The sequence below is a fragment of the Xenia sp. Carnegie-2017 genome, unplaced genomic scaffold (genome assembly GCF_021976095.1).
Source record: "Xenia sp. Carnegie-2017 unplaced genomic scaffold, XeniaSp_v1 HiC_scaffold_23, whole genome shotgun sequence".
Lineage (NCBI taxonomy): Eukaryota > Metazoa > Cnidaria > Anthozoa > Malacalcyonacea > Xeniidae > Xenia > Xenia sp. Carnegie-2017.
Window position 1 is genome coordinate 19,932,619 of NW_025813486.1, and position 14,998 is coordinate 19,947,616.

General features: G+C 38.3%; 1 protein-coding gene across 4 annotated transcripts in view; it reads right to left on the reverse strand.

Moving 5' to 3' along the window:
* Positions 1-14,998, reverse strand: part of LOC124447794 (regulatory-associated protein of mTOR-like) — a 43,052-nt gene that overhangs the window by 4,299 nt on the left and 23,755 nt on the right. For all 4 annotated transcript variants that reach the window (XM_046998793.1, XM_046998795.1, XM_046998794.1 and 1 more), the window contains 18 exons: positions 14,294-14,404; positions 13,584-13,658; positions 13,453-13,518; positions 12,478-12,669; positions 11,161-11,301; positions 9,419-9,698; positions 9,210-9,349; positions 9,039-9,119; positions 8,518-8,597; positions 7,564-7,720; positions 6,793-6,915; positions 6,301-6,403; positions 5,839-5,953; positions 5,556-5,680; positions 4,545-4,756; positions 3,967-4,184; positions 1,830-1,949; positions 595-733 (listed from right to left, as the gene is read on the reverse strand). In XM_046998793.1, coding sequence (XP_046854749.1) covers positions 595-733; positions 1,830-1,949; positions 3,967-4,184; positions 4,545-4,756; positions 5,556-5,680; positions 5,839-5,953; positions 6,301-6,403; positions 6,793-6,915; positions 7,564-7,720; positions 8,518-8,597; positions 9,039-9,119; positions 9,210-9,349; positions 9,419-9,698; positions 11,161-11,301; positions 12,478-12,669; positions 13,453-13,518; positions 13,584-13,658; positions 14,294-14,404 — 2,478 coding nt within the window. The remainder of the gene's footprint in view (positions 1-594; positions 734-1,829; positions 1,950-3,966; positions 4,185-4,544; positions 4,757-5,555; positions 5,681-5,838; positions 5,954-6,300; positions 6,404-6,792; positions 6,916-7,563; positions 7,721-8,517; positions 8,598-9,038; positions 9,120-9,209; positions 9,350-9,418; positions 9,699-11,160; positions 11,302-12,477; positions 12,670-13,452; positions 13,519-13,583; positions 13,659-14,293; positions 14,405-14,998) is intronic.

Consider the following 14,998-nt stretch of genomic DNA (forward strand, 5'->3'; position numbering starts at 1 on the left):
GTAAACAACACCCAAGGCGTTTAATTCATTCTAGTTGTGCTACGGGGGAATTTGACTACAGTAAACAAAAGGATAAACATAAGATGAAGAGTGATTTTTGATAATTTTGTGCTAATGCTTATGTTTACGTAACTAGTGAGGACCTAGCTTGACTTGCATCATAGTCTATTTCCCGTAGACTGTGACGAAGACTAGTGAGGGCAAGGCTTTGATTGCAAATGAAGACACGTTTGTTTACGCGCTTAAGCTGTTGCAATTGAGAACCATCCTAAATCAAGAAAGACGATTATATCATTTCTATCAATGGATAGCGTTATCCAGTGGACAGCAAATTTTTATTAACCGTTAAAAAACTTCTTGAAAAGAAAAAATATGGGGTTTGAACTGAGCAATCACTGAAATAAAATATTGCTTCTAAGTTTACAAAATTTCTTTGTCGCAACGAAAATATAAACACCTTCACTATCCAATGGATAACGCCATACAAGATTCGTGCAACCTTCGCCAGAAGTGATCAAAAGCGCGCAAAGCATTACCGTACGACATAAATGTATGAAGAGCTATTGTTTTTCTACATACCACAAGAACACGTACCTTATGAGGATGAAAACTCATAGTGTTCACAGGACCAATTCTTTGCCCCATAAATCCATCGTGATGTCTGATCGTACTCATGCATTCGGTCTCCTTCTCTTTAATCTTCGTAACTCTTACACTTTGATTATAAGAACCGCTACACAACGAAAAAGAAAACTTTAAGAATGAAAAGAACATGAACAGTAAACGCTACCGTCATAAACAGAACCATAACAACAATACGTTAGAGTAATTAGAACCATAACAACAATACGTTAGAGTAATTAGAACCATAACAACAATACGTTAGAGTAATTAGAACCATAACAACAATACGTTAGAGTAATTAGAACCATAACAACAATACGTTAGAGTAATTAGAACCATAACAACAATACGTTAGAGTAATTAGAACCATAACAACAATACGTTAGAGTAATTAGAACCATAACAACAATACGTTAGAGTAATTAGAACCATAACAACAATACGTTAGAGTAATTAGAACCATAACAACAATACGTTAGAGTAATTAGAACCATACGTGTCATTAGTAATTAGTGTCATTAGCAATGACACGTAATTAATAATGAACACGAACAGTAAACGCTACCGTCATAAACATAACCATAACAACAATACGTCAGAGTAATTTAGATTTATGAATATCTTTGGATGAGATCAACATACAGCAGAATATATAATCTAAACTTCAGAATATTCTTACAATCCTAAAGTGGAATGTGCCAATCGAAAAATAGACAAGCAATTTGGCAGTTATTATGAGCATTTTTCAGCAGATCCCAGTCCCTAAGCTCTGGGCTGAACCTCAGCAATTCCAATAATTTATTTGAAAACATAAAAACCTGTTGGCTACAACGTTCGGAATTAATATGTGATAATTGGAAGATGGTTGATAATGCAGTATTTTGGCAGGCAGAGTACTTTGTTCACAGCTCTTCCAAATATGGCTTTTCCCACGTCCAGAACTAATGACGGAGGGTAAGCGTTTGGGTTTGTGATACTTTAAGCTCTTCCAAATATGGCTTTTCCTACGTCCAGAACTAATGACGGACGCTAAGCGTTTGGGTTCGTGATAGTTTAAACAATACCTTAATACCTACAAAAGAATTGCATATTTTTTACAGTGAGGGGAGGGGCAAGGTCAAAGTTTTGGACGTGAGATTTTAAGAAGCCCTTTCTTTGAAAAGCAAATGTAACAATGGTAAACAGCGATAGAAACCGTTACAAACCAGGCAATAACACTTGCTGCACTGTGTACTTCAAATGACGTCATGTGTGAGACGACCGACTCGAGATTTCGTACAGACTCACTAAAACGTGGATCCCAAAACTTCACGTGGCCATCGACACTAAAAGTGAAAAATGTCTTCAGTTGCACATGCGCGTTAAGCACTAAATCGCCGCCGTTTAAATAACAGCGGCCACCAGTGGCGTGGCAAGCATAAATTGGGGGGGGCATTAATATATGCTGGTTGTAATTCGTAGAAAACAATTGATGTCAAAAGAACCTAATACGGCAGAACATTTATATATGAATATCCCCTTTTTCATAACATTTATATATGAATATCCCCTTTTCCATAACATTTATATATGAATATCCCCTTTTCCATAACATTTATATATGAATATCCCTTTCCATAACATTTATACATGAATATCCCTTTTCCATAACATTTATATATGAATATCCCTTTTCCATAACATTTATACATGAATATCCCTTTTCCATAACATTTCTACATGAATACCCCTTTCCATAACATTTATACATGAATATCCCTTTCCATAACATTTCTACATGAATACCCCTTTCCATAACATTTCTACATGAATATCCCCTTTTCCATAACATTTATATATGAATATCCCTTTCCATAACATTTCTACATGAATATCCCTTTCCATAACATTTCTACATGAATATCCCCTTTTCCATGACATTTATATATGAATATCCCTTTCCATAGCATTTCTACATGAATATCCCCTTTTCCATAACATTTATATATGAATATCCCCTTTCCATAACATTTATATATGAATATCCCTTTCCATAACATTTCTACATGAATATCCCCTTTCCATAACATTTATACATGAATATCCCCTTTTCCATAACATTTCTACATGATCATAACATTTCCATGAATATCCCCATGAATTCCATGACATTTATACATGAATATCCCCTTTTCCATGACATTTATACATGAATATCCCCTTTCCATAACATTTCTACATGAATATCCTCTTTTCCATAACATTTATACATGAATATCCCTTTCCATAACATTTCTACATGAATATCCCCTTTTCCATGAATATCCCTTTTCCATAACATTACATGAATATTTTCCATAACATTTCTACATGAATACCCCTTTCCATAACATTTCATTTCCATAACATGAATATCCTTTTTCATGAATATCCCTTGCATGAATATCCCTTTTCCATAACATTTATATACATTTCATGAATATCCCTGAATATCCCTTTCCATGAATATCCCTTTCCAGAATATGATGAATTTCCATAACATTTATGAGGAATATCCCTTGCATTTCTGAATATCCCTTTTCCATAACGAATATCGCTCCATAACATGAACATGTCCCCTTTCCATAACAGAATATCCCTTTCCATGAACATATACGCATTTATACGAATCCGAATGTAATAACATTTACATGAATATCCCTTTCCATAACATTGAATATCCCTTTCCATAACATTTCTACATGAATATCCCTTTCCATGACATTTATATGAATCCCTTTCCATAGCATTTCTACATGAATAGAATATCCTTTCCATAACATTTATATGAATATCCCTTTCCATAACATTGAATATCCCTTTCCATAACATTTATACATGAATATCCCCTTTTCCATAACATTTCTACATGAACATCCCCTTTTCCATAACATTTCTACATGAATACCCCTTTCCATAGCATTTATACATGAATATCCCCTTTTCCATAACATTTCTACATGAATATTTCCATAACATTTATACATGAATATCCCTTTTCCATAACATTCATACATGAATATCCCCTTTTCCATAACATTTACATGAATACCCTTTTCCATAACATTTATACATGAATATCCCTTTTCCATAACATTTATACATGAATATCCCTTTTCCATAACATTTCTACATGAATATCCCTTTTCCATAACATTTATACATGAATATCCCTTTTCCATAACATTTCTACATGAATATCCCCTTTTCCATAACATTTCTACATTAATATCCCCTTTTCCATATCATTTATACATGAATATCCCCTTTTCCATAACATTTATATACGAACATCCCCCACTTCCAATTTTCAATTAACTTCACCTTGCAGATATGATGTTATCTGAGGACTTGTTCTGTAAAACAACGTTCACAATCCAGCTCTGATGCTCTCTCATTGTCATCACTCGACTGTCGCTCGGCGGCAATCGTCGATCAAAAAGACGAACAGAACCGTCACCACAGCCGATGACTAACAGTGAACGACCGATGTAATCTGAGACGATGCTTGTTACACAGCTTTCGGCACCCGTTGGAATATCCTGAATAGAATTACATGAAGTAATTTACCAGTTGGATTGAAACTCTTCCTGCAGGCGCTACTGATTACGGGATGAATCATTGAACTGAATATAACTGGATGGCTACTTTTCGCCAAGATTGGAAGTCAGCAATTTAACTAGTCGCAATCTTTCCACCCACGGTTTGAAGAAATTTCATTTATGATAGGAAGCAAGGCTATGCAAGTACAGGTATGTTTATCTAGATAGCATTCCAGTTACATATTTAGTTCAATGGAGTACCTAGAGATGTCTGGGGGTGAAGTTTGCTTCATGCAAGTATATGCTTGTTTATCTAAAGATAGCATTCCAGTTATATATTTAGTTCAATGAGATAAATACCTGCAATTTCATTTCCCTTTGCGTGTCCCACACGTGAATGTGACGCACATCACCTGACGCCATTAGCCAACCCGTTTGTTGTTCCCAGTTCACAACCATACCCGCGCCGTTTCCTCTCGTTGACGGAACTAAATTTGTAAGACCTTGCCAGGCGGTCACTAGCTCAGGATTATTCTGAGTGTAATTTCTCCAAACGCGCACACCACCGTCATCTGGTAAATACAGAAGAATCAATTTTATAAAATAAATACAAAAAAAGGCGCGCGCTTATTGGTCAATAGCTCAACCAATCAAATCAATTGATCAACCAAGCAATCAATCAAAGAGGAAAATCAATCAATAAATCAAAGGAAAAATTAAAATGTCTTTTTGAAATTTGTGTATTTTGCATTGTTTTTATTTTATAAAGAAATAAAAGACGTTTTTCGTGTTTGCACAGGCTTATGCAAACCTCGGAGACGTTTGTGAGAACTCTCGAGCATGCGCAACCCTCGACATTCACTCTCGGCTTTCCACTGATCAGCACTCAAATTCTCCCAAAGGTCTCCTCGGTTTGCATAAGCCTGCGCAAACACAGTAAACACCTTTTATTTCATAAATGATTTCACAAAAGAGCTGTGATATTCAATTGTTAAAAAAGACTAACTACCATCAAAATTAACTAAATTAGAAAATATTTTCAAGCATAACAAACCAAGAATATAAATAAAGCACAGATTACATACTAAAAAGTAAAATTTTAGCAAAATGAATCAAACAATATCGTATTTCTTCTCGCACAAGATAACTGATTTACATACCGCGCGTGGAAAGATTGGGACTAGCAAAATTGCTGGCCTGAAATTTCGGCGGGAAGTAGCATTCCAGTTATATTTATTCGGTCAAATTGGCTGCATTATACAAATGGTTTGCACCAGTTTGCACGCATAAATTACATAATCGATATCATCATAAACAAAGCAATCGGCCTGCAAATGATTTTCGTTTAAATAAAGTACTTAATTTTCTTACTTGAGCCAGTGAGCAATAAAGGCAGATCATGCGAGTTCAACAACTCCATAGCGGTAATCTTCGTGGACTTTCTATTTCCGTTCTCGAAATGACTAAGTTTAGTTCCCGTCTCGAAATTCCATACGCTGTATAAAATAAAGAAAAAATTGATTACAACAAAAGGGAACATCCTTGGGATTCGACCATTTTAAGATACAAAACGTTCAATGTTGGAAACCACCGAGAAGAAATGTTGGATTGGTGGTCTATTGACTCGACAAACAAATGCGTGTAAAAGACTCACTTCACACCAAGTCTATCAGCAACAGCAATGTGAGGTTCATACGGGTTAAAACGGAGCACGACAGGCGGAGATGAATTTCTATTAATGAACATCTGATCATCTAGACGAGTAAAATCTACAAACAAGATGATCAATACATTACAATTTTTTCCATAAAATCTCGTAACTATACAAATTTAGAACTACAAACTCTAGAAGACGTGTATTAAACTATAAAATACAGTCATATCAAACCATTTGCAATATTCCTTCCCTCATTGTCTTTGACATAATCGAGTCGAGGCCTCGCGACAGTTTAGAAGCAAATGGTTTGATATGATTGAACGTGATACGCCTTGTAGAGTTTGTTACTCTAAGCCTATATAATTTTTGAGTGTGAACAATTTCTATAAATCTGATAATATGTGACCGTCCATGTTCATTGTCATAATGTCAATGGTGGTTCTTGCATACAATCCGTACCTTTCAGTTGTTTCATCGCTTCCGATCGAACCCGAGCATTTCTTGTGAACCTGTTTTCACGTTCCAGATGAGCTTCGCTGTACGGATCGTGTTCATCAGGAGGCTAAAGATGAAGAATTGAAATAACCAATCATTATTCCGTGTTTGGTGAATCTGATTAAACACGTGACTCCTTATTACTGGTTTGATAGGTTAGTAATACAAATGAGATTAATTTCTTAGGCTTGACAGTGTCACTGATTGAGTCAAATAACTGCAGCACCAATCTTGCAATAAGATTGCCTGTTGATTAAACACGTGACTTCCTACTGCTACTTTGCCAGGTTAATATCACAAATGAGACTAATTTCTTACGCTTGCCAGTGTCACTGATTGAGTCAAATAACTACAGCACCAATCTTGCAATAAGATTGGCTGTTGATTAAACACGTGACTCCTTATTACTAGTTTGATAGGTTAGAAACAAAAATGAGATTAATTTCGTATGCTTACCCGCGTCATTGATTGAGCAAAGTAACTACAGCACCAATCGCAAAACTTTGTATCCACAAAATCTTCGGGTACGTTGCTATTGTCGTCCTCTGACTCATCTGACGGTTCTTCGTTTTCAGGCAACTGCAAAGAGACGGGAGATGCAAGATTTAGTCACTCATGTAGAAAATGTAGAAATATTAATGAAGTTAAACAAAAGTTACATGTTTGTAAATGTAGATCGTCCAGGTTGGTATAGTCCTGAGAAGGACTGTTGTTGTTGTTGACTGACGTTTCGACAACCTTAGCGGTAGTCATCTTCAGAGTCAAAATGATTACAGCTAAGGTTGTCGAAACGTCAGTCAACAAAACAAAAACAGTCCTTCTCAGGACTATACCAACCTTGACGATCTACATTTACAAACATATGTAACGATACTCCCGGGTTCAAACCATTTACTTTATAAAACAAAAGTAGAAATAGTGTACTTATAATCGCAGCAACCAGGGGCGGATCATTTCTCATTTGATCCCTGAGGGGAGCAGATTTTCCAAGGAGGGTGCTTCGTTATCCTAGCTGAATTTGTAAGGGCCGCGGGCTATTGTGCAATTTTTTAGGCTTACAGAAGAGTAAACCTTGCGTAATGAAAAGGTTATTACCTTTGTTTTTTTTGTTAATGAATATACATTGACTAATTAATTTAAATTTTTGTGTGTGGAAGGGGGGAGGGGAGGGTGCGCATCAAATTTAGCAAGAACAGTTGACAATTAGTCTACTTTTAGCCTACTTACATCGGGGCCTTTTACAAACATTCGTCTTTTGGCGCTGAATGCATAAGAATGTGGATAGAAATTAAGGCCAGAGGCACTAGGTTTGTGTGAAGGTTTCTCTGACGCTTTAGCTTCTGCGACATTTGATAGTTCTGAAGATAGTCTAGATGAATCGGACCTAAAATAACCAAAACATTGTATTTTATTCCTAACTGTAAACGAATTTCATCAAAACAAAATATTCTAATGCAATAAATCTCTGTTAGAGAACTGAAAATGGCAAAAATGTCTTCAGTATCGAGAGTTTTCCCTCATTTCCCATGGATCAAACTTAACAATGAAATTGTCGTGTAGGTTTTAAAAAAACAAAAAATCTTCATTAAAGAATGAGTCTCAGTCTCACAAAAATCTTCATTAAAGAATGAGTCTCACACTTGTACACTACTGACTTCACTCACAGTAATGCTCGCACTTGTGTTTACTACAGCGTCGTGTAGGTTTTTCAAACAAAAAATCTTCATTAAAGAAAGAGTCTCACAGAAATGCTTGGCGCACTTGTGTTTACTACTGGTAATGAACTTCTGATTTCTGAGGAAAAAAGTGTAGGAAGTGTTTTTTACTTAATAAATGCTAAAAGAAACGTCTTTCTTCAACGTAACTCTTGTTATTACTTCTTAGTCTACAGCACTTTGACGTTGATGAACCAAACTTGGCAACAAAAGTACATAAATTCTCACACCAAGAACCTAATATCAGTAATATGCCTCGGGTGTCACAAGCTGTCCATGACGGGCTAAGCGCGAAAAGCATTAGCTACCATGAGACCCATTTCGTTAAGATTCTTTTAAATAGTCACAACGGCACGGCGTTAATGGCATTAAGGGAAAACGCACCAAATCCTCAGCAGTTTGAAGAACAGTTTTGTCTAAAAGTGACGATGTAATTACTTTCTTCTATTTTACAGACTAGACTCACCGAGATATTGTATAAAGTGAACTAGGACATGATTCTGCAACGGAAGAGCTACCATGACGAGGTATGCGATTTACAGATGCCTGACAAAAGACAATAGTGGTTGATAATCCGCAAAATAAATCCTTAATTCAATCTCCATCCGCTACTTAAGCCGTTGATAATCCGCGAAATAAATCTTTAATCCAATCTCCATCCGGCACTTAAGCGGTTGATAATCCACGAAATAAATCTTCAATCCAATCTCCATCCGCTACTTAAGCCACAACTTGAGGGTATTAGACAAAGGATTAACAATAGTATGCCTGTTAGGCTGTTACTTATGTGAAATGGTTTTACCGCTGACACAAATCCGAACATAAATTTAAAGAGTAATCTTGAGCCCACAATATATCTCGTGGAGACATTGAAATGCCAAACAAAAATTCCTTAAAAGAATCTCACCAGAGGAGATTCGACTTTGAAATTGATGCGCGTGTCATTTCAACAAACCATGATAAATAGTGATGACAATAATATCTCACCTTCAAAGTTATCATGTTAACAATCTTCTTCGCGAGACTAGCGACTGAAGGCGATGGGTCACATGACAGAATCAAAAGAATCTACGAGATTCAAAAATTGACGAATCAAAACAAAGCTATCGAGAAAGATTACAACCATTGGAATATATAGTGTCTACAACAACGTCTTACCCGCCAAATAAAAGAATAAACGTTGGCCTGGGGCGAGTTAAAAGGTGCATGGGATGAAGATCGTCTCAGTCCCCCATGTTGCACTGACTCAGAACCAGAACTTCCACCGCTGCTGCTAAGATTTGGTGACGTCGACATATCTATGAAAAACAACCAATATGAACTAATAATTCACCAGAAATACTTTGTGTAAGAAAGATTATTCTTACGTTGCGAGGCCCCGACTCCTTGGGTTCCATATGACATCAAATTCGGAGATGAGCCACGTGATTTTATTCGCTTTGATTTAGCTACTTGCTGGTTTAAGAGGAGGCTGAAACTCGGAGGCACAATAACCCCTTGGGTAAGAACAACCCACCCCCCAGACGTCGTGGCGGGTTGAGGTTGCGTATCTCGCAAACGATCTTCTTCTTCAAGAAATTGTATGGCAACCACGCCAAAATTGCTTTCAAATTGAGAAACTAGACCATACAAAGCCCGGACAACTTCCTACAAATAGTCACATAATTAATAACACGCATGCGCATCTCCTACTGATAGTCATATAATCAATAACACGCATGCGCATCTCCTACTGATAGTCAGATAATTAGTAACACGTATGCGCATCTCCTACGGATGGTCATAAAATAAATAACACGCATGCGCATCTCCTACTGATAGTCATATAATCAATACCACGCATGCGCACGTGGCGTTGAGAATCGATGTAAAACATTTGTCATCTAGCGGAAAACAATAATGCAAAGTTTTGATTTGAATGATGAATCAACCATAAAATGTTTCACGCGTTTATTTCATTTCTCTATTACACAAACATTTAATTTTGATTCGTGTGTCATTAAAATTCAAAATGTTTCTCACACACAACTGGGGCTGCTGCGGCCAATCAACCGCAAGCTTCAAATTCATTACTCATCAAAACAACTACTGCAGCAAGCATTACATCGGCCCCGCACCTCAGAGTAGCTTAAACTCAACAGTCTGGACTAGCTATTAAGCGCTCCATGCGGGCGTGTGAAGCTGTGCGCAGATGCAACAACAAAATGTGCTTGATATAACCTACACCACCCGCCACACCGATTCACAATCGGGCTCCCAAGGGTGTGTGAGAAAACACTTTCCGCCTTTTTCGTTCCCAGCCGGAAAATAACTTTTATAAAACGTATCACAAGCTCATATCTAAATGACAATTGTTGTCTTGTTGTCCACGATTTACATGTAAGAAATTTTCTTTTTGTCCATAGTGTAATGCATCTAGTTGTGTATTGGCTACTTTGCTTTTACGCATTGGGGACGCGGCAGGCCGGTAAAGGCTCTTGACGTAACGAGTTTGAAAGTGCATGTGTTTAACAAGCTGAAGAAGACAGACATCGTGACTAGTAACTTTGAAAGTGCATGTGTTTAACAAGCTGAAGAAGACAGACATCATGACTAGTAACTTTGAAAGTGCATGTGTTTAACAAGCTGAAGAAGACAGACATCGTGACTAGTAACTTTGAAAGTGCATGTGTTTAAAAAGCTGAAGAAGACAGACATCGTGACTTATAATTTTGCATGTGTTTAACAAGCTGAAGAAGACAGACATCATGACTAGTAACTTTGAAAGTGCATGTGTTTAACAAGCTGAAGAAGACAGACATCATGACTAGTAACTTTGAAAGTGCATGTGTTTAACAAGCTGAATAAAACAGACATCGTGACTAGTAACTTTGAAAGTGCATGTGTTTAAAAAGCTGAAGAAGAAAGACATCGTGACTTGTAATTTTGAAAGTGCATGTGTTTAACAAGCTGAAGAAGAAAGACATCATGACTAGTAACTTTGAAAGTGCATGTGTTTAACAAGCTGAAGAAGACAGACATCGTGACTAGTAACTTTGAAAGTGCACGTGTTTAAAAAGCTGAAAAAGAAAGACATCATGACTGGTAACTTTGCACGAAAAACAGTTACCTCTCGTACAATGGGACTACCATCATATGCCAAACTAATCAAGTTCATGCCAACACTGAAATCCACTTGATTTCCAAGATCTGTACTCTCCGCGGTATTGCCGACGAACTGACCAAGCGCAAAAACCGCTGCTGCCCGCACCTTTGAATTAAAAGGACAACATAAATGTTTAAGATTTTTTAGGATGATGTCATTACAATACGAAAACTGGTCTGTGGCGGTAAGATACTTATTTTGTGGGGAGGGTGGGTTACACAATTTAGCCTGGCATAGCATGATAACTTTCCTGGCGGTGTATGCTAACTAGCAAGGGGGGGACATCGTACATCATCCTACCAGGGTAGGGTACCTAGTCGTGGACTGTATAGAAGACTACCGAACTTGGAGGGTACGCTAACTAACCAGGGGCGCTACGCTACCTAGCCAAGGGCGGTACGCTAGCTAGCCAAGGAGAGGTAAGCTAGCAAGCCAGGGGCGGTAAGCTACCTAGCCAGGGGCGGTAAGCTACCTAGCCAGGGGCGGTACCCTATCTAGCCAGGGGCGGTACGCTAGCTAGCCAAGGGAGGTAAGCTAGCAAGCCAGGGGCGGTACGCTAGCTAGCCAAAGGAGGTAAGCTAGCAAGCCAGGGGCGGTAAGCTACCTAGCCAGGGGCGGTACGCTAGCTAGCTGGAGGGGGCCAGCAAGAGAGGGGCAGTATGCTACTAGCCAGGGGCACTAAGCTAGCAAGCAGTAAGCAATAGCCAAGGGCAGCAAGAAGGGAGAAGGCACTTACCAATGGAGGCTGCTCATTGCCTAAGCGAGGCATACACCAAGCCAGTGAAAGCACTCAACCTAGCAAGAGAAGGGGCAGTACGCTAACTAGCCAATGTAGGCACTCTACCTAGCAAGAGAAGGGCAGTACGCCTAGCCAAAGTAGGCACTCAACCTAGCAAGAGAAGGGCAGTACGCTAACTAGCCAAAGTAGGCACTCTACCTAGCAAGAGAAGGGGCAGTACGCTAACTAGCCAATGTAGGCACTCTACCTAGCAAGAGAAGGGCAGTACCCTAACTAGCCAATGTAGGCACTCTACCTAGCAAGAGAAGGGGCAGTACCCTACCAATGTAGGCACTCTACCTAGCAAGAGAAGTACGCTAACTAGCCAATGTAGGCACTCTACCTAGCAAGAGAAGGGGCAGTACCCTACCAATGTAGGCACTCTACCTAGCAAGAGAAGGGGCAGTACCCTAGCAATGTAGGCACTCTACCTAGCAAGAGAAGGGGCAGTACCCTACCAATGTCGGCACTCTACCTAGCAAGAAAGTGAAAAGGTATGCTACCTCTGGCAGTGGGTCATTGGCCAATGTCAACAATTTCTCATGTGCTGAATCACGGACACCACACCACTTTGCTCTACTGTATTTCATCCACGTTCTGCCAAGGCAAAGGGCAAGCCATTGACGTAACAGCGGGTGGGGATCATTCAACTGCTCCAGACATACAGCGATCAGATTGTTTTGAAGGCAAGCCTCCTAAATGAACGAAGTTATGGTCTGAGTGCACTAAATTAGGTCACATAGACATATGTCCATATATGTCCTATTTGATGTGTCCAATGTCAGGACACATCAAATATCTTCAAAATGTAACTATAGCAAACGAATATGTTCAGTGAAATCTATGACAAAGCTTCATCGTGGAATAGTTGTGATGGAATTCAACAGTTGAAAGTTGAGCTATCCTTTAAAATTGCTCTGAACAGCGTAGTCGTGATGGTGAACGACAATTGAGTAATTCTTAAAAGAGCTGTTGCATAGCTATATAAATGAAATGACACGATGCATTTCTGCAGACTTTTCATCACGTGCAACGTCTGTTTCGATGAAAACAAAAATTTACTTCTATATTTATAATGATTCATTATATCAATGGATGTTTAATAAAAATAGAAGTAAACTTTCTGGTATTCAACAGTTCTTTTAAGAACCACGCAATTGTCCTTCGCCATGGCAAATACGCTGTTCACAGCAATACTTAAGTCTTTGTTTTATTAACTTTCTTTTCACAAAGACGCCTTTTCATAGCGTTTTGCTCCGACGTACCTTCCTGCCTCATCTTTGCAACTATCAAGATTTTCAAGTGCAAATGAATGGGTGTTTGTGCAGTGAATAAATAAAACGAACAAAAAACATTTCAGGACATATTCTTAACGTGGATTAAAACGATTACAAGTTGAAGTCAAGGTTAAGATGAAAATTCATCTTCGTTCTCTCGCCGAAACGAAGAAAGGAGGAAAGCGAAAGAAGTAAACTAACCTGTCCTTCAGGATAATTCTTTACGATCGTTGTCAGAACAAAAGCCGCCATCGTCCTGTGCTCAGGCTGCAACGACAAGGTACAATTTAAAACAAGCGACTTAAGCGACTAAAATGTTAAAACGTGTGTACGGGCATGTAGGGATCAGCTAAAACTGACACAAAATAACGATGACCGTTGTCTTTAACCAAATCTGCCTGGCACGTCTGAAAGAAAAGACCATAGAGCCTTATGAATAGGTGATGTGTAGCCTTATGAATAGGTGATGTACAACCTTATGAATAGGTGGTGTGTAGCCTTATGAATAGGTGTGTAGCCTTATGAATAGGTGATGTACAACCTTATGAATAGGTGGTGTGTATGAATAGGTGAATAGGTGGTGTTATGAATAGGTGGTGTGTAATATGAATGGTGATGGTGGAATGAATAGGTGAATGTGGAACCTTATGAATAGGTGAACCTTATGAATAGGTGGAATGGAAATGAATAGGTGGTGTGCAACCTTATGAATAGGTGGTGTGCAACCATATGAATAGGTGGTGTGCAACCCTATGAATAGGTGGTGTGCAACCCTATGAATAGGTGGTGTGCAACCTTATGAATAGGTGGTGTACAACCATATAAATAGGTGTTGTACAACCCTATGAATAGGTGGTGTGCAACCCTATGAATAGGTGGTGTATAACCATATGAATAGGTGGTGTGCAACCCTATGAATAGATGACATTATCTGAGTAAGCTAAGAAAATCCCCAATATGGCAGGTATGACGTAACTAGCCCACGAAAAATAATGTAGTACAATGTATAAAGTATGTTATTCTTCGAACAAACTAAACTTACATCATCAACGGCCAAAATCTTTGCCCATATAAAAACCAGCAAAGGACGAAGTTCTCTTGACGAGCTTTGTAGAAGTTTTAAAACATACGGAGAAATACCGACAGAAAGTGCCTGCAATGAAAAGTGAAGTGATTTCAAACATGTAAACGTATTTTTATTAACATTATTTCCGTATTAAACTAAGCTCGCTAAATATTTCATTGTTAGTGAGCTCGGAAATTTATTACAGTCGAATCTCCGGCGAGTGGCCTCGCTTGAGTCCGTTTACGGGAGGTGTGTCTTTTGAAAGTTGAACTTAGATGTAGAGGTTCGACTTTAGTTCGCTCCATTGAACTATATATGCAACTGAAATGCTATATTATATAAACATGCCTGTACTTGCGTGAAACCAAATTTTACCTCCAGACATCTCTAGATACTCCATTGAACTAAATATATAACTGGAATGCTACCTTTATATAGACATGAATGTTCTTGCATGAAGCCAAATTTTACCCCCAGACATCTCAAGATACTCCATTGAACTGTATATAAAGCTGAAATGCTATTTTATATGAACATGCCTGTACTTGCGTGAAGCCTACCCAAAGTAGAAGAAACGCGAGTCTGGGGTTAAAGTCCCGCATTTTAGCTTACTGAGATAAATGAATGAACTTTCTTTAGACAGTGCGTGGAAAGATTGGGCCTAATTGATTGCTGGCTTCA